Source organism: Amblyomma americanum, chromosome 9 (assembly GCF_052857255.1).
Source record: "Amblyomma americanum isolate KBUSLIRL-KWMA chromosome 9, ASM5285725v1, whole genome shotgun sequence".
In the NCBI taxonomy this organism is placed as follows: domain Eukaryota; kingdom Metazoa; phylum Arthropoda; class Arachnida; order Ixodida; family Ixodidae; genus Amblyomma; species Amblyomma americanum.
Window position 1 is genome coordinate 114,166,242 of NC_135505.1, and position 19,748 is coordinate 114,185,989.

A 19,748-nucleotide genomic window follows, 5' to 3' on the forward strand; every position below is an offset into this window, starting at 1 on the left:
AGTGTGTAAACAGCGAGCAACTGGGACCTATGAGTGCATTACAACGTATTGCGAGTTAAATTACGCTATTGATAATCAACGTGACACATACAATCTACATGTTTTAGACAGTGAGAAAGTACAATGTCTTTTAGAAACGTAGCGCTCTAAAACTGACATTCAGAGGAATAAGGAGAGACGACAGGACAGATGCGCCTCTGTCCTGTCGTCTCTCCTTTTCCCCGTGAATGTCAATTTAGCGCGCAAAATTTGTCAAAGATCATGCGCTAACTAACCCACCAGCAAGACTTCAGACTTGCCAAGCGGATATTCTAAATACAATGTCACATTAAGCGGCGCTACATATTCGCGAACGTTCGAATCCGGAATAATAATAATAATAATAATTGGTTTTTGGGGAAAGGAAATGGCGCAGTATCTGTCTCATATATCGTTGGACGCCTGAACCGCGCCGTAAGGGAAGGGATAAAGGAGGGAGTGAAAGAAGAAAGGAAGAGAGAGGTGCCGTAGTGGAGGGCTCCGGAATAATTTCGACCACCTGGGGATCTTTAACGTGCACTGACATCGCACAGCACACGGGCGCCTTACCGTTTTTCCTCCATAAAAACGCAGCCGCCGCGGTCGGGTTCGAACCCGGGAACTCCGGATCAGTAGTCGAGCGCCCTAACCACTGAGCCACCGCGGCGGGTATTCGAATCCGGAACTATACAGCAGGAGCCATGATATATGAGACAGATACTGCGCCATTTCCATTCCACCAAAAACCAATTATTATTAACTATACAGCAGCCTGTGCGACGAGTGTTGAATTAACTCGCAGTTCCAAAGACATTGTACGTATATACGTCGGCTTCTCGCGTAGTAGTACCGTCTTCCTACTCCGCGTGACTGACGAAACGTTCTATGAAAAAAAAAAAGGAGATGAATAAATGAGCGTCGACGTCAGTGGGCAATAGCGAAGGAAGTCAGCGCGAAGGAGTCGCTGGGAAAGGGGATTGCGAGATTCGAGCTAATGCCCGCCGATAATTTGCCTCGGGACTCACTCGCCCATCTTCCGGGACTTGTTTACATCTCAAGTTTCTTTTCTGTCTGGCGACGCGCGTGGATACATCGATTGTGGGAAGCGGTAGTTTCGCGAACGCGATTGGCAAAGCGGATGTCCGCGAAATTTTCTCCCGTCAGGTCGGCATTTCTATACTTAACCAGGGGCAGTACAAACGACGCTTCAGAGAAAATACGAGCGCAATTCCCGTTTCGTGAGTTTCTAGAAGAGCTGAATTAAATGCGCCGCTGACCTTGTGTCGATATCGTGACACAGTGTCAGCACGAGACACAAGAATAAAGGCGCGATGTGGTAAACACAGATGACCAAGACTGCGCCAATGCAGAAGTACACACAACAGATGGCTTTCGGTCCAAACTGATGTCACTGCTGACGAAGTGTTTCTCCATGCAGGTATTCGCAACTGCACAGCCCACATGGTTCTTCGCGAATTTCCGAACTGAACCTTCCGAACTGTTGCGCATTCCGACTCCTGTGAAGTGAACATCCTGAATTATTTCTCCCGAGAATTCTGGACTGAACTTCACGAGGTGTTAGTTTGAAGACTGTTCATTCCGAGCATTCGCAACGGAAATAAATTCAATTCAATTCAATTCAATTCAACATTCCAAGGTGTCCATTCTTAAAATTACGCCCGAACCAACTCAACCGCTAATTCCGCACTGAACTTACCGAACTGTTCCCTCCGAGAATTCCGCATTCAACCTTGAGAGCTGTTAATTCCGAACAATCATAACTGAAAATTCCAAACTGTCGTGCTGATCATTCCGACCGAGCCAACTGAACCGCTAATTCCGCACTGAACTTACCGAACTGTTCCTTCCGGGAATTCCGCATTCAACCTTGCGAGCTGTTAATTCCGAACAATCATAACTGAAAATTCCAAACTGTCGTGCTGATCATTCCGACCGAGCCAATTGAACCGCTAATTCCGAACTGAACTTACCGAACTGTTCCTTCCGATAACTCCGCATTCAACCTTGCGAGCTGTTAATTCTGAACATTTATAACTGAAGATTCCAAAGTGTCCTGCTGATCATTCCGACGGAACCAATTGAACCGCTAATTCCGCACTGAACTTACCGAACTGTTCCTTCCGAGAATTCCGCATTCAACCTTGCGAGCTGTTAATTCCGAACAATCATAACTGAAGATTCCAAAGTGTCCTGCTGATCATTCCGACCGAACCTACTGAACCACTAATTCCGAACTGAACCTACCCAACTGTTCCTTCCCGGCACTCCGAACTGAACCTTACACGAGCCTTTAATTCCGAACTATTTCTCCAAGACCTCCGACACGCGCGCAAGCAGGCGCGAGGGGGGTAACGCGCGCGTCCAAACGCGCTCAGGCGCGTCTATCCCCGAAGGCAGCGGCAGCAGACCCAAGAAAGCTGCCGGGGTTTTCCCGCGCCCCCTCCACCCTCCCACTTGCGTACGCTTGGCGACTAGCACGACGTCCCAAGGTTGGCCGGACGCCCAAGCTTTCCGCGGTCAGAGGGACGACGGACGGCTCGGGGGTCCCGAGCCTCGCCCCGCCAAACGCAACCACTTCGGCAAGAGCCCGCAGCTGTTTGTTTTTAATTTTTTCACTCGCCTCAACACACGTCCGTCCGTCCGTCGCGTATGTCACTACAGCGTTTTGCGTTGCGGCTGTACAGCCTTGAGTCGGACTCGGTCGTGTAGGAAGCCTTGGCCAACGTCTGCACGTGCCGGAGGTCGCCGTCAGCGGACGATGCATATACGCTGAGACACCCGGGGGGAAAAAGACGCGCAGACGGACCGGACACGATTTGCGCCTCGACAGATTGGCGGAAATTGACGTGGGCGCCAACGGCAGGGGCCTCGCTCGATGTCGACGTCCACGTTTTGATGTTGTATACGCGTATATACGCGGTCTATAGCGTTACTTGGAACTAGTTGGTGCAGCGAGGCAGGTTCTATCTTGGTTAGGAACAAGGCGTTAGCGCGGTGAATTGCGTGACACAACTTGAAGCTTGTTCTGAGAAAAAGAAGTTTTGAGTACGTTTTTTTAAATTTGTGATTTCGTTCTCAGGTAGTGCTGGGTAGAACTATAAGCAGCTCACAATTCAGAGGCGCAATGCCTCTAGTGGTGTTCATCTTTCTGCTGTGTGGGTGCTGTTTTTTTCACTACGACCCTTCTGATCCGACGTTGCTTGCTCGCATCAGGCCTGCATCTACTGATATTGCGGTATGTGGGGTTTAATGTCCCCAAGGGAGACATGGTATGAGGGGGGCCGAAGTGGGATGAAATCCGGATTAACTTAGAACACTCGAGGCTATTTGACTTGTGCTGGCATCAAACTGTAGGCGGGCGTTATAGCATTTCGGTCGGGAATAGAACCCGGGACCTTGGCGATCAACAGCCGAACGTCGAAGCCACTGAGCCACCGTGGCAGATATGTGCTGATAAACATTCACTCAATGAGCCGAAATGTTCCCAAACACATGAAAATAACTATTCTGACTATTCATCAAATGTATAAAAATGCAGATTGAGACCCAGCCATCCTTCAAGAAAATAAAACAATAACTAGAAGAGACAAGGGAATGAAGATGAATCCACGCCAACCGAAAAAGACTTAAGCCAAACTGTCTGAAGCGTCTGGGCTGCTGAAAAATATTTACGCAGACCAAACTCTGAGCTCCAACAAGCTTACCTTTCACCTCGATGACGCGTTAAGAGTGGCGCATTAGAAGTATCTCATTAATTCGCATCTTTGTTTTTCTGCGCGACGACAGCGCTCTGCCTATTCTTACTCCCTTGATGACTATCTCCTTGTAATTTACCTCATAGTTGAGGCACCAACGATTTTGTAACAGGATTCTGAAACTGTGACCCTCGTCTGTAGTCCACTGCGATGCACTGAGCTAAGAATGTGAGAAGACAAACCTTTATTTACTGTCTAATTTCGCTTGAACTTAGTCTAAAGTCTTTATACCGCTCAGGCTCTCTAAAGGCTTCCGACAAAAATAAAAACAAAACAGCAGCCCATGGTCAAGCCCACGAATGCAATCAAGACCGTCTTGCACCGACAGTTTCAGCGAGCTGGCAAATTCTGCGGACATATACCGAGCCACGCCTAATCGCGCGTATGTTGACCACCGTTGTCGTCTCGTGTGTCCCCCAACCCGTGTCTTTCGCATGGCGAAACGGCACGCAGTTTTCGGTATCAGATCCCCAGCGATTTCGTCCGTTTCAACTCGACACAGCAATTTTAGCAACAGCCGCTGCTATTTGACCAGTGCCAGGAAATAACCGCACGTGCGTCACTAACTTCTTCTATATCTTTCACGCCGGGGGTCAGTTAGCGAAATGCGTACATTCGTGGTCGTTTCCCAACCTGTCTTATCTGTTCGAAGCACCCCCCCCCCCCTCTCTCTCTTATCTCAAAATTTATTTTTTTCGTTGTTTACTCGAGATATGTCGTATACTGAAAACTGTGGAGTTTCTGTTGACGCAGGAACAATTTCCTACGTGTTGCAGCCGTTTAACGCGAAAGTACACTTCCAAACGAGCTCGTGTGGTTTCTTTTTTTCTTTTTTTGTTATCTACGCGTTGACTGAAACATCGTGCGTCGCACTGGACAGCTAACAGACACAAGAGGACTCGTGGACACAAGCGCAAAAAAAAAGACATTCTTTGGATCTATACAGCAGCCAAGTAGACGCGAACTAATGCCATTATGATCAATCGATGGAAGAACATTTTAGGCAACAAAATTTAAAAATCCGAACTCAAGTAATAAAAGGAAACATTTAAGATGGCGAAATGCTGACCTGTCGTGCATTACTTGTTTAAAATGTTTTTATGTGCGTCCATAAATGCACCAGCATATATGCGTATAGCTTAATACTGCTCGTCTCTACAAAGATTCAGACAAAAAAATTAAGGAAAGTGATTAAAGTAAAATAAATAAATAAAAACGAAGCATAGACTCTCCGAAGGAGAGAAATGAATAAAACAAGCGGCAATAAAATAAATAAAGCCTGTATCAACTTGCATCATTAATTTAAAGCAGACGAGAATGGTGACGCTGTAAAGACACCTTATGTCTTTAATACATGACTTCTAGTAACGCTGCCGATAGCACAGCTCATCTACTTCATACACACGGGCGCTCCTTCGCTCACTGGGCATGTGCAAAGTACATTTGCGCATGCGCATTTTGTACTTAGCCAGCCATAAGACAAAGATACAAGATATAGAACGCCTGTATCAACTGGCATGATTAATTTACAGTAGCCCCGAATGGTGACGCTATAAAGACACTTTAAAGGAGTATAGACACCTAACTTTTGGGTTCGTGTTTTCTACTTTGGGATGAGGCGTAAGGCATTATTATACGCATATTACCGCGTGGTATCCTCCTACGGCCGCTAAATTATTTATAATCGAATTTATTTCAGCTGTTCTTTCGGTTTACACAGCCGAACGATGATTGTGACGTAAAACAGAGCTTATAGGTCACGTGAGGGATAAAAAACTGCAATATAATCGGCGCCTCTACATTCGTTGTCATTCCGGCTCTCGAGGAAGGCTGGCTTCAGCGCTGTGGTTGATTAAAACGATAAAGCAGCGATTATATCGCAGTTTTTCCATGCCTCAGGTGACCTAAAACCTCTCTTCGAGGTCACAGCCATCGTCCGGCTGTTGAAACCGGAACAGAATGACAGAAAAATTCGATTATAAATAATTTAGTAGGCGATTCTTGCACGGTAGTGTCTTCCGCATCATTATAGAGAAGAAAACATGCGACCAAAATTAGGTGTCTACACTCCTTTTAACTCATGTTTTTAGTAAATGACTCCTTGTAACGTTGACGATAGCTCAGCACATCTAGTTCATACACCCGACCGCTCCTTCGCTCCCTAAGCTTGCGCAAGGTGTCCGCCATTTTGTATCCAGCCAGCCACGCGCGTAGCTGGCGTTCTCGGAGCGTCCCTCACGCATCGCGCGAATAAACAATCTAGACTCACTTTGCGCATCCAGCTGCAAAACAGGATCAACCGGAAAATGGCGGCGCCACGGCCAGCGTCTGCGCTTCGCACGCTAAACAATGGCAGCCACTCACCTGCGATAAGAAAGAAAGGACCAGATATTAGTGAAAGGAAGGCGGGGGGGGGGGGGGGGGGGGAGGTAAGCATTATGAAAGACAACGAGCACACAATTCACTCTCTTCGCCAGTTACGCAACAAGACGCGGCCGTGCAGCATCGGTTGCACCAGCCGGAATGTATACATACGGGTTCGGCTCTACTCTGCCGAATACCGTGACTCTTCCGTACTCTATCGCAGGTGATAAATGTTGCTAGAGAAACGCGGCTGTTTCCTTCCTCTATGGCCGGAGGGAAATCGAGCGCTGCAATCGCCCAACCGCAAAAAGAGAGATAAAAGGTCCCGGCTTCGGACTGACCCATTGTTGGCTAGTGCCCTGCTCTGCAATGGATTAGGTTGCTCTTGCCGGTATGTAACCGTTCACCTTTGGCCACTACTGTTCTGAAATGATAAAACATTAGAGAGCAGCGCAAAAGTACGGCGCAGAAACCAGCAGAAACCATAGAAACGCAGGACAGCTCCCGCCCTGCGTCTCTATGTTTCTGCTGGTTTCTGTGCCGTACTTCTGCGCTGCTCTCTAATGTTTCAAGCATGAACCAACTAGCCCAAACTCAAATTTTAGTCAAATTTTAGCCGAAATGATGACCGTTTCGTAAGCAGTTCTCGTTTCTACTGCGTCTTCTTGTATTGCAGGCGGGTTATATTTCCACAAATCTCAACTATGTCGCTACACGCCGAGCATATGGCGGCGCTGGCGTCGTCAGCGACTGTCTGCGTTAACTTATAGCGGTTCCGACCATTTCTGGCAACATGACACATTGCAGTTCACAGAGTTTCAGGAAATTTTTGCTCATAAAGCACACGGTGGCAAAAAATAAAACAGTTTTTAACGATAATCTACAAGCATAAGAAGTAATAATTGTATTCGCAGACCGCCAAGTTGTGGGCCCAGTAAGCAATAATAACTATTGGTTTTGGAGGAAAGGAAATGACGCAGTATCTGTCTCATATATCGTTGGACACCTGAACCGCGCCGTAAGGGAAGGGATAAAGGAGGGAGTGAAATAAGAAAGGAAGAAGAGGTGTTGTAGTGGAGGGCTCCGGAATAATTTCGAACACCTGGGGATCTTTAACGTGCACTGACATCGCACAGCACACGGGCGCCTTAGCGTTTTTCCTCCATAAAAACGCAGCCTTTTTTCCTCCATAAAAACGCAGCCGCCGCGGTCGGGTTCGAACCCGGGAACTCCGGATCAGTAGCCGAGCGCTCTAACCACTGAGCCACCGCGGCGGGGAGGGCCCAGTAAGCAACACTGAAACATTTGCCGCTTGCAAACTTTCAAATGAGACCCTATGGAGCTCAACGTAGGTGCTCATGCAGAACATGGCTGTTCTTTCAAAGTTGGCCCTACTCTGTCTAGTGAGTGAGTTATCTTCAAGAGCTTAAGGTGGCCCCTGGAAGGCGGTGCACCATATATTTGAGCGACGTGAACTTGTGTTTCATCCGAAAGCAACATTTGCTAGGCACTTAGCGCATCCAACCTAGTTACCGATAGCCTGCAAACCTGCACTTCCTCTGTGCACACATTGGCTAGAATCAATCAATCAATCAATCAATCAATCAATCAATCAATCAATCAATCAATCAATCAATCAATCAATCAAAATCTTGCCGGAACACGTTAGTACGCTTCGTTATTTTCTCAATGCCTCTCTTACATACATCCACGACATATAGGCATGTGTGCAAGTCGCGCCTATCTCGCCACATGTTCCCGTTTTCCTTTTCTTATCTGGGCGTTGTAAACTGGTGGCAAGACCTATTTCCAGGATACAACTGGGTGAGATTATCGTTCAACCGGAATTGTGGAGTCCCGATAAGGGCAAAAAAATGCCACAACAAAGTATGCGTCGATGCCATCCATGAATTGCAGGGTGCATCTCGACAGGAAAGACACACAGGACATCAGGCAAATAGAACTGACGTCCGCCTTTGAGCTGACACAGCTTTGCGCAAGCAACTCGCGTTGTAAACACCTCACTGCAACAAGTGCGTAGTGTGAACACCCTACATACAACCATTTCCTGTTGATCTAAAGTGGAGTTAAAGTTTCAGGGCACTAGCATGAGGTTTAGAGTCGCCTCCGCAAAGCGATAAGTGCGCAAGCGTCTGCATTCAAAACCACTGTGCGGTATGCTGTTATATAACTCGCCGCAGTGGCGCAGTGGTTAGTGCGTTCGGCTACTGAGTCCAAGCTCGCGGGTTCGATTCCGGCCGCAACGGCCGCGTTTCGATGGAGGCGAAATACTAAAATGACCGTGTACGGTGCAATATCAGCGCACATTCGAGAACCCTATAGGTGGTATAAACTAATCTGGAGCCGTTCACAACGACTTCCCATAAAGTCCACGTGTTGCTTCGGGACGTTCAATTCCGCAGTTTGCAGTGCACAGTGAGTTATATGGGGCATACTGACTCAGCCAATACGCTTTGTTATTACGGTACGATAAGTTATTTAGTACACGGCCAGAGGTGAGTATAACTCACTTACAGTTCACTGAGTTAGAGGGGATATGTAGTCTCGGTCAAAAGTCTTAAGGCCAAACGCTTTTCTCTTCAGCCGCATAACAGAGCAACTGCGGCACTGTTAAAGATCGAATGACCTTGAAATGCTAGCAGAAGGTTTCTTCTTGCGGTAGAGAAGCTTCCTGCTTGACTCGTGTTTTGAATGATCCGCTACACGGAGCATTCTAGGAACATTCATTTCGCTGCACCTGAACGCTGTGGCCTTAAGACTTTTCACCAAGACTGTACACTTGCAATGCGGTATTCTGGGTGCAGGTATAGAGTGTCAGGCAGTATATATGGGCAGAGTTGAATATAACAGCATTAGAGAAAAAAATACCTCGAGTTGTTGATTTTTGTTCTCTGATCAATATCATTTTATTTTACTTAATTTTACAGCGTAAACAGTGTATGGGTGAAAAATTAGATCAGGCCTTGGGCGATTTTAAAGTACGAACCAATGCAGTGAGGACACATATATAACTTACAAAAGCGCTAGTAAGAAATGACAGTGGTAGTTTTTTTTTACACATGCATTTATCTCGAAAACATGGTGCATAATAAAACCAGACATGCAAGACAGTCAATATGATACAGGGTAAAAAAAAAGTAAACTACAACAAGACAAGGGCTGAGATAGACGAATGCACACAGCGCTATGTGTGACCGCCTTTTTGAGTACTTTTTTTTTTGCACTATGTTTTTCCCTGAATCACGAAGCAACAAGTCCAAGCATCTATCCTCCAGTCAATATGAGCTCGTTTAAAATAATGAACACAAAAAATTAGAGCAAAGATTCAAATGAATGTATGCAAAGTGTATTTAAAAAGACAGCACTTAAACCTTTAAAACTTAGCGCAGTAATTCATCAACATTGTTTCCATCGTATTTTACGACGCAGACAGCGTGTGGGTGAGCAATTCACATTTGCCCAAGGCGATTTCCTAGCCTGGACTTAAGTACTAAATACGCACGAAATAAATTATGGAGGCCTTCGTAATTAAGAACAGTGCCAATATGTGACACATTTGTCTCGAAAACACGATACATCAAAAGTCAGACACGAAATAAAGTGAATACGAGCTCGTGTAAAGGACAGGACAACGAGAAAAACATACGAAAAGGAGACAAAACAACTCTTAATTCAGATGAATGGTTGCAAAGTCGACTGAGTACGACTTTTAATTCAAATCAGTGGTTGCGAAGTCGACTGGATACGACTTTTAATTCAGATGAATGGTTGCAAAGTGGACTGAATATGACTTTTAATTAAGATGAATGGTTGAAAAATTGACTGAATATGACTTTTAATTCCCATCAGTGGGTACAAAACTCACTGAATGTGACCTAATTCAGATCAATGGCTGTAAAGTGGGCTGAGTACAACTTGTAATTCAGATGAGAGGTTGTAAATTTATCTGAATACAACTTTTCATTCAAACGAGTGTTTACAAAGTGAACTGCACATGACTGGAGTACAAGCATTAAAATTCAATGGAGTGACCGAACTCAAACCGACTGCAAGCGCCATTTGTCAACCTGACGGTAAATTTTCCAAGGCACTGACATTTAGTTTTGTTCGCCAAGTGTCTTATCGAATGAGAAAAAAGGAATTGCAGGTTCTCATTACCGCTGCCGGAAGAGACATCTAGATTTTCGCTCTAATAACCCAACGACGGGTTGCTGTATGAACTTTGAACGGAACGAATGCTAAGATAATCTCATGTTATAATTTGATAAGGCGAACAGCTGCGCCTAAAATACGCAGCGTGGGTGTTAAGTAGCGAAAAACACGGCACTCCTAATTCACGTGCTCGAGAATTATGGATCGGTCACATTACATGGATAACGCATACGATGTAGCTGCTTGAAAAAAAATAAAGCTGGGGGGTCTTTCCTAAAGGTTCGAAAATAACCGCTAGTGTAACCACGCGGAGTCGGTATACATTTAGAAGAGAGGGCGAATATGTGACTAAAGAAGAAGCGGTAACTCGACACGTGCAGGTCTTCCATCGATCGGTCGTCAGAGGACAGAACGAGATCAAGGCGATTTTATGGTGACCGCGAGAGGTCGGGAAGCCCGTGACGCAACTTGGCGGTAATCATAGCGACAATGTCAGCTTCGCGCGTCTCTTGCACTTTGCTAAAACTAGCAGCTCGCGTGCATTCGCAGTTTGTTATAATTAGAAAAAATACTTAGCAAATTATGAGGAACTCCGAGTTGCGCCGCAGGATATGAACCAGGCCATAGTGGAGGGCGCCAGATTAATGTCTGCTAACTGCAGCTATCGAAAAGGCGCATATATATATATATATATATATATATATATATATATATATATATATATATATATATATATATATATATATATATATATATATATATATATATATATATATATATATATATATATATATATATATATATATGCGCCTTTTCGATAGCTCCAGTTAGCGGCTCCAGATTAATGTCTGCTAACTGGAAAGGCGCATATTATATAAATATATATATATGACAGACAAGGGGAGGAATAATGAGGGCCTCGTTCCAAATTCGGAGGTCGTGGATTCGTATCCCAGAGGCAGCATGGTTGTGTTTTCTTCTGCTTTGTTATTAATTGCTTTTAAGCGACAGATTATGCACAGCAGTATTTTGCCATTGATCAACACCATAAATAAAAAAAGTAGAAACATTCCCCTATGTACCTTGGTTTCGGTGACTGTTGGCTTCCTTCATATGTTTGTCAAACAAGCCCCTCATTTCATTTATATTATATATATATATATATATATATATATATATATATATATATATATATATATATATATATATATATATATATATATATATATATATATATATATATATAGAAAGATAAACGTATTTGATTGCTAGAGGTAAAATGCAAAATTGAGAAACGCTTCATTTAGCCATAGATTTCTTTTGAGTCGACGCTTCGGACAGAGCCTGTCCTTTCTCAAGACCTTTCTCAAGAGTCTTGAGAATGGACAAGCTCTGTCCAAAACGTCGACTCAGAAGAAATGTATGGCTAAATGAAGCGTTTCTCAACTTTGCATATAACTGCCAGCAGATGGCAATAGCGATCCGGCAAGCGATCTTTTCGCAGGCTCGTTGAAAAATCTCAGTAGTCCCACGGCTTCGCAGCGCGCGTCAGTATTCATGACTGCACAGAATGAACATGCACTCTGACCCACAGCACAGTAAACGCGTTAATTGCACCATCCAGTAGCAGAAGATCGCAGTCCCCGAAACACGGCTGCACGTTAACGAGATTTTCGTGCTCTTGGTTAGAGTCACGTTAGTGGCTGCGGTAGCCGGGTAACCGGTAGTTAAGCCCACAACGCGTAAAATCCCAGCATGTGCCAGCGTGTGGGTGTCGTTACTTGATATATAACTGCTGGCCGGTTTAGTGCGGGTGTGATTACTTCATACATAACCGCTGGCCGGTTTAGTGAAAGGAAGCAGCTCGTTTCCTTGAATTAATCTGATGCCAGTTAAAGGGGCGTCACACATCGCGGCACCCAGTCAGAATAGTTGATTTGGTTAAGCGCCAGCTATAACACTTGGCAATGCGCAACTACAGAAGAGAGAGGTAATATTTCGCAGAACTCCACTGTTTATACCTTTTTAGCGCTAGGCATCGAGCAGAGGTCCAACTAAAACAGAACACTCCCCGAGGCGCACACTAAGGTTCGTTATAAAACAACCATACAGTTATGATTTCCTCGGAACTTTGAATGAAGCTAGAATTCGGCAACCTGTGCAAAATTCGTACTCTTGTCAAAGCACTGAAAAGCTCAGTCGAGTCTGTCCTAGTCAAGTCTAAGTCGGTGGCTAAACCGCCGTAAAGGACCAAATCTGGCAAAGCTATACCAGCGCCAAGGACTCTCCGGTAGCACTTTCTGGTAAACCTAGAGATATATTGGAGTAAAGTGCGCTTCAGTATACCTACGCGGTATAATCACAATTATACCTAAGGAGAGGTCGCTTCGGTATAGATATAGTTATAAGGAGGGGGGGGGGGGGGTAAAAGACGCTCTGCTATAGCAACACGTGCACAGTCCAATACAGACGTAGTTATACGGGGGGGGAGGGGGCGGAAGGGTTTAGGACACTCTGGCATTAACTATGCATTATAGCCATGCAAGAGCAAAAGACTCTCCGGCACATGTTTCTGGTAAAACTATAGTTACACCGGAGTAATTTGTTTTGGTAGAGCTGCTTGCTACAGACACTTTTCTTTTTTGCTCCGGGGAAGGAGGAAGGTATGGGAATCTTTGCTTTATTCAATTTCAAGCAGGTGTACGTATGAGCACTCCGCCGTGTCCACGTCACGTGGTCTGTCACAAAGCAGAGAGCCCGGGTTTCACAAAACCGAAGCGTGGGCACAGACGGACAGGCAAAAACAGACACCAACGACTCGCATGTGGCAAAACGTGATGGATGACGACTCGTAGATCGGCTGAACCCGACAACATTTAGCGATCGGACACGGCACGCGCTGCTGACGGCGCACAGGCGGCAATCTTCACCGCGCGCGCTCAAAAATGTCAGCGCGAGTCGTTCGCGCTTCCACATAGCGCCGTTGCCTGCCGCCCGCCCGCCTGCGCGCGGCGTAAACGCGGCACGCGACGACCTTCTCGAGACTCCCTCCATTTCAAGGTCAGCGCGCGCGGGAACGCGGGCGAGACGCGACCGCGAAAACAGAACGCCACAGCGTTCACACCGGCGCCTTTTTTTTTCTCACCCAGACCCACAGCGGAGAAAAAACTGCGCACCGTTGAACCCGCCGCGGTGGCTCAGTGGGTAGGGCGCTCGGCTACTGATCCGGAATGCCCGGGTTAGAACCCGTCCGCGGCGGCCGCGTTTGTGCTGTGCGATGTCAGTGCATGTAAAAAGATCACCAGGTGGTCGAAATCAATCCGGAGCCCTCCACTACAACTCTTTCTCCCTTTCTTCTTCCACTCCCTCCTTTATCCCTTCCCTTACGGCGCGGTTCAGGTGTCCGCCGAGATGTGAGACGGATACTACGCCATTCCCTTTGAAATGAAAATTGGTTTTGGGGGAAAGGAAATGGCGCAGTATCTGTCCCACAGATCCGCGGACACCTGAACCGCGCCGCAAAGGAAGGGATAAAGGAGGGAGTAAAGGAAGAAAGAGGTGCCGTAGTGGAGGGCTACCCCATTTCCTTTCCCCCAAAACCAATTTTCCACCGTTGAAGATGCGCTTCTGTTCTTGGCGGCCACAATTGAGCATGCTCCCACAGTACCCAACTATACAGAATTGGAGAGTTTTAGTGAAGCGCAAGGATCCTAAGCCACGTTTAGTAGTTGTAGAACAACTTTATTCATCGCAAAGTGTGAGGAAGTGCGTCACGGGATATTCGTATTAAAGTTCATGGTGGTCTCTCTTCCAAACTGGTGGCTACACAGCACAGCCTGGCAGCGACCTCTACAGCCCTGCCCGTCGCACGGAGTTGTACCTCCGGCTCCGAGCTGGACAACGCACTCTTCCACTGCTCTAGTATAGGTTGGAGAGTCACAAATGATCCGGGGGTTTATCCGCCCGGCATTGAAAAAGAATGTGATTTATAGTGGCCTTGGGTGCCCCGCACTTAGTGCAGCCTGGTCTGAATTCGTCCGGAGCGGATTTGGAATAAATGTACGGATTATTAAAAGTTCATCTTTGTAACTGCCTCCAGACTACTGCTTGCATTTCGTTGAGCGAAAGATGAGGGGGAGGGAATTTAAGTCTACTCTTTCTGCAGTGGGAAGTAATTTCATGGTATGAGAGCGTTCTCTCCCTAGCCGATCGGAGGCCTGAATCGCCCTCCGGTCGAAGAACTCTCGGACATACTGATTGACTTTTTCGTGTCCCTCCCTGCCGGAGTTAACTTGAACGCGATAAATAGCGCATCGCGTCACTTTTCTCATTTCCCGGGGGTCAGGACTCAGCTCCGAAAGCGTCAGCAGCTGCTGAAATCCTAAGGCGTGTTCACATGAACGCGACCTAGAAGAAGTGCATCGAATCCATGTAAACGAGGACGTATTAATGCTCTAGATAGAGGTTGAGTAAAAAGGGCAAATCGACTCTCGCAGAGTATATAACCGTTGGCGCATCGCACTATCGCAATGCGAAGTGGTGAGATGCACTAGAGTTGTCGCATTCATGTAAACGCTGGCTGGTTGCTGTCCGTCCGGTGCCTGCGCGCATCCAGGACAGCGTACCCAACACCCCATTAACCTGAGCTGACATCGAGATTGGCTTCTGGTTTCGCTAAAACTCTCAAAGCAGGAGGCTGTAACACATCGATAACGGTTAGGACGCTATCGCCAACAGAGGTGGAGAACCTCATGAGGTTTCGACCTCATGAGGTCGACCTCAACCTCAAAATGACCTTAACCTCACCTCTCAACCTCACGTCGTGAGGTGAGGTTGAGTTGAGGTCGGCGATGGCTATAAATTTTGTGAGTGAGGTCAGCAAATCAGACCTCAACCTCACGTGTGAGTTTGAGGTTGATTGAGGTCGTCATTCAGTGAGGTCGAAATCTTGAGGTCGACACTTTTTGCAGTTGCCACGCCTTACTCCGACGAGTGCCCCTTCCGAAGCGGAGTTGCAGCGCATCACCGCAGTGTTCATGCAATGACGCTTGGTGTTCGGCTTCCCCTGTTTGGACAACCGGATGCCACAGTTCCTTCTTAGCTTCCGGTGCTGCGCCGTAATGTCCGTTCAGTCCGAGCCTACAGGAAGACGCACCCCTCTGGTCTTCCCGGAAGGAGTGTTACTGTCACATTACACCACTCTCCCTCCCCTTTGCCCGCTGGCCTTGACCGGCTGCCTGCCGGTCGGCTCAAACTCCCGGGAGCGCGCAAAGCACGTAACTCATGTTGACCCGTGGTAGCTTTGTGTGATGCCGCAAACAAATAAGTTCAGTCCAACAAGCACGCAATAAATTTGTCGCAGCGGGGTTGGCCCCAAGCAAGACTGCTTCGTGTTCATGCTCGTTGCCGGAGCTGATGTCATGGCTCTTGCCTTGCAGTCGAATGAAGGGGATCCTGCTGTACATTACAAGCTGACCTAACAGAAACTGGAGTAGTCGGCACAGGCGAGAGAATGTGATTCAAGCGGTTCCTAACAAGGACACCTGCAGATTTGATTAAAAAAGCACGAAGCCAGAAAAACGTGTATAACACCGTCGAAGTTTTTGATCGGTGACTTCCCCTTTCGAATCACACTATATTCCCGTTACGCAATGCAAGCAGATGCAAATATAATTTCACTTTTCTATTCTTCCGAATAACCTCTCTTTTTGTCTCCGGTTCCTAGCTCCTTCTCGGAAATTCTCTTATTATGCCGAAACACCGCAACACGAGGCGGACGCACCAGCATAGCGGTGTTGCAGCTGCGAAAAAATGCAAAACTATAATGAATGTATGATGATGTGGTAGCTGATTCCTTTTCCATTTTTTAATGAATATGAGTGAATGGAAGGGATTACATGGTCGCGCTGTGCTGCTGAGTCGCTGTTTCAAACCTTCTAATATGACGTCTAATGGGGCACACTGTTGTTCGCTTCTGTTTTTAGTGTGCGATTTTTGTTCGTATGTGTCTAATCTTTCTTCTTTTTTTTCTTTTCTCCTATGGGATTAGTTAGGTTGGCGGCCTGCCTTGCAGACGACCAGGCACTACACGTTATCTTCCCTTTAACTATTTTGCAGATACCCATCGTTCACGTTAAACGGCTTCGCAGAATGCTCGCGCGGTGCTCGTGGGTAAAAAAACGTCGAGGATTCTGGCGTACCATTGATTAGTTCAGTTTTAAAGGAAAACAAGTGATTGGCTTAAAGCAGCTCGTTTCAGACTGGTTGACGAAATGGTTCGGGGTTCGAACCTGGGACTACCGCTTCACCAGGGCAGTCCGTTTACCGACTGAACTAACAGGACGGATATCATATGGTAAGGAGAGAGAGAACCTTTATAGATTTCCTTTATAGCTCTATGGCTGCGCTTGGATAGATGCCAATGAGTAATTACTCCCTTAATACAAATCTACTCCACCGTCGGAGATTTCCCCCTAAACATTTGACCAACACTGTTCAAATTCGATCTCGCCTTACCATATGCTAGCCGTCCCGGTCGGTATTATATCGACTGCTCCTGTGAAGCGGTGGTCCCAGGTTCAAACCGCGGGCCAGGGCAAATTTTTCTTTAACTGCGAAGTTTATGTGGAAGCTGTACACAGTTTTCCTTTTTAGTTGTACGGCTACGCTTAGGTGGATTCCAATGAGTAATTACTCCCTTATTACAAATCTACTCCACCGTAGGACATTCCCTTAAACATGTGACGCACTAAACACGATACTTACAAGTTGTAATTTGCAATTTGCAGAGAGAAATAAGCAACGACTGCGCACGCATACACTGGACTTAAAATCAATTAATGATAGCACGCTAGAAGACCGATAGCGTTCACGATTCGGTAACCTTTCGATCAGCGAGTAGAAGCATATTTTTCTTTCTTTTTACATTATAAACCGACTTCGCTCATAGAACGTTTATGCGATGCACTCGAAGATTGATTGCGAGACGGAGGAAGACTTCCGCTGTTCATTTCCGATCGCAACATGACTCGCACGCTTCATTCACCCTGGCACACTTAAGCAAGATGAGCGTTTTGCTTCCCACCTACTTCCTTCAGATCTCAGTGAACGTCACCAAATCACAGTTGCCAGCATTGTCACTACGGCAATGTCGAAAAGTGCAAACTTCGTACCTCCCTTCCCTTATAAAAGTAGTGTGTAGACAGTCTAAAGACCTGTTATAGACTATATTGCATTCCTATAGATATTTACTTTTCTCTGTGCACAGTCTATAGACAAAAGTCTACTGAAAGTGTATGGCCACAAATCTAAAGATCGTCTATAGACTGTCTATAGGATTTGTATGGCCTACAGGCTATTCCCTAGAATTTGTTTATAGACTGTCTAAAAAAAAATTAACGAGGTTTGGCAACTGTTTGGCCTAAAAGACTTCGATTCGGCTTCAGAAACGCAGCTTCTCCGCTATGCTACGCACTAAGCGCAGGTTTTTTAGTTTAACAGCAAGTTTCTCGCTTCCTTAATAAAAATGCTGCAAGTAAACATTACGTATTGGGGCCCATCTAGAAACCAGCAAAGCCTTTCTCGGAGGTTTGGCGCGAAAAAAGTATTCTTACCCGCCAACCGCTTTTCGGTCAAGTATACTTCGGTCGGATACAACTCAAGAGCGAAGCGGATTGTCCCCGTCAAGGGACCCCCTTCCAGCCAATAGCGTCGGCCGATTATCATGAGTCTGCTCGCGTGACAATGCATGCTGGGAGTTGCAGATGAATGGGGACAGTCCTCTCCCTGCATTTCCACGTCACTTCCTGCATTATCACGCGCGCCTATGAGAACCAGCCGACGGCCACTGGCTGGAAGAGGGTACTTTAACGGGAAAAAGCCGCTTATTTCTTGAGTTGTATCCGACTACAGCCGAGTCAAATACGACGCGTCCACTTCCCGCCAGTGCTGCGTGTATCAGCGGTGGATGACTTTTCCTTCTAGGTACCCTTGAGGAACACTATGCCTTAAATCGGCATCTCGACAGAGCACGATCGAAAGCCACCGTATTGTTTCGGAGGTCAATAGAAAAGGCGCGAAAAGCCAGTGCGCATGCAGAGCGAATCATCGTGCGTCACAGAATTATACTTCTCTTTTTTTTTTCTTGACATCTGACAAATGTTCACTCGAATAAAGAGCGCACGAATTCAAGCCATTAGGCCAAAGATCGCTCAAGACAAACAGCTTGACGAAGTCGAAATGCCAGGCGAGTCAAAAGGCAACGGCTCCAGAAGTTCGCTGCGCAGTTCGTGAGAAGAAAGTTAAGAGCTATACATAGCATGCAGATAGGTCGAGCATTTTCGCAGAGTCGGCTTGACGTTCGTATCTGCTTTATATCGTACGCTATGCTGAAAAATGCGGATGCTATTACTATTTTTTTCTTTTTTTTTAAGCAGGATTTCAAGGCAAGAGTTACGATACGCAACCATAGCGAGCTTTCGGTCTAGCGAACAGTTTACTACTGTGATACGCGAGACATAAATAGTCAGGCATAACTAATCCGGAAAGTTCAGAGCCGCGCAAAGACAATGCCACACCATGTACTTTTTTTTTTTCCTGAAAAATACTGACCAATGCAACAAAAAGTTACCAGACAGAAAAAGGAAAGAAGTTTATACGCAGTCATACTGGACATGTCCGTCCTTATTTCAAATATATTATGAAAAAAAAATCAAACTGACAGCCGCTTTTAGTAACCCTAAAGAAAGAACACATGCAGTTCTCGCAGAGCAGCTGAGCTAAGAACCGCTGCTTTCTGTGTACAAAACGCAGGTTTCGACATGCAGTGTTTTGATCTTGCCCGAAGCAAACACTGTGCCGCTCGGTGCGCGGCGTGACAGATCGCGGCGGTTTTGCACATCTCGGGAATAATGCCAAGAGTTATTTTCCTGTTCGAGGAATATAAAATCATCTTCAGGGCGACATAGGGCACGAATTGCGAACGCCACGAGTACCTCGCTGTAAACACGAAAGGAGTAAAAAAGAAGGGAGATCAAACGGGCTAGTTTGTAGTTCATATCTGAAAAAAAAAAATTAATGTGGATTCGCCTCAGCTAATCCAGGATATACAAAGCGAAATATGTCCGCGTTCACTGTGTTCATTGGCGTTGACAATGTTCTAGACGGCGATGGCATTGAGGAAAGGAAGGGCGCATCACTGGCTCCCTGTATATGCGCACGCCCCATGTGGGGGTGGTGAGAGAGAGAGAGAGAGTTGTGGCCTGAATGCATTAGCGCTGACAGCGTTGTGGCTGACATGCGGCACTGCAACAATAGCTAGGCCGCAGCGTTCATTTGGTGATCAATCTCTCGCGATCAACATTAACTGCATGCCACCTCCCCAGGGTGGCAGGGAGGGCGCTGACTATCCAGTGTGCG

General features: G+C 46.3%; 1 protein-coding gene across 3 annotated transcripts in view; it reads right to left on the reverse strand.

The window, feature by feature from the left end:
• LOC144104139 (cyclic AMP-responsive element-binding protein 3-like protein 2) overlaps positions 1-19,748 on the reverse strand; it is a 322,001-nt gene that overhangs the window by 200,356 nt on the left and 101,897 nt on the right. Inside the window, exon 2 of one of the 3 annotated variants that reach the window (XM_077636970.1) lies at positions 6,064-6,158. The exons of the other annotated variants lie outside the window; for them this stretch is intronic. Within the exon in view, the coding sequence (XP_077493096.1) occupies positions 6,064-6,072 (9 nt within the window). The 5' untranslated portion in view covers positions 6,073-6,158. The remainder of the gene's footprint in view (positions 1-6,063; positions 6,159-19,748) is intronic. 3 annotated transcript variants of the gene reach the window in all.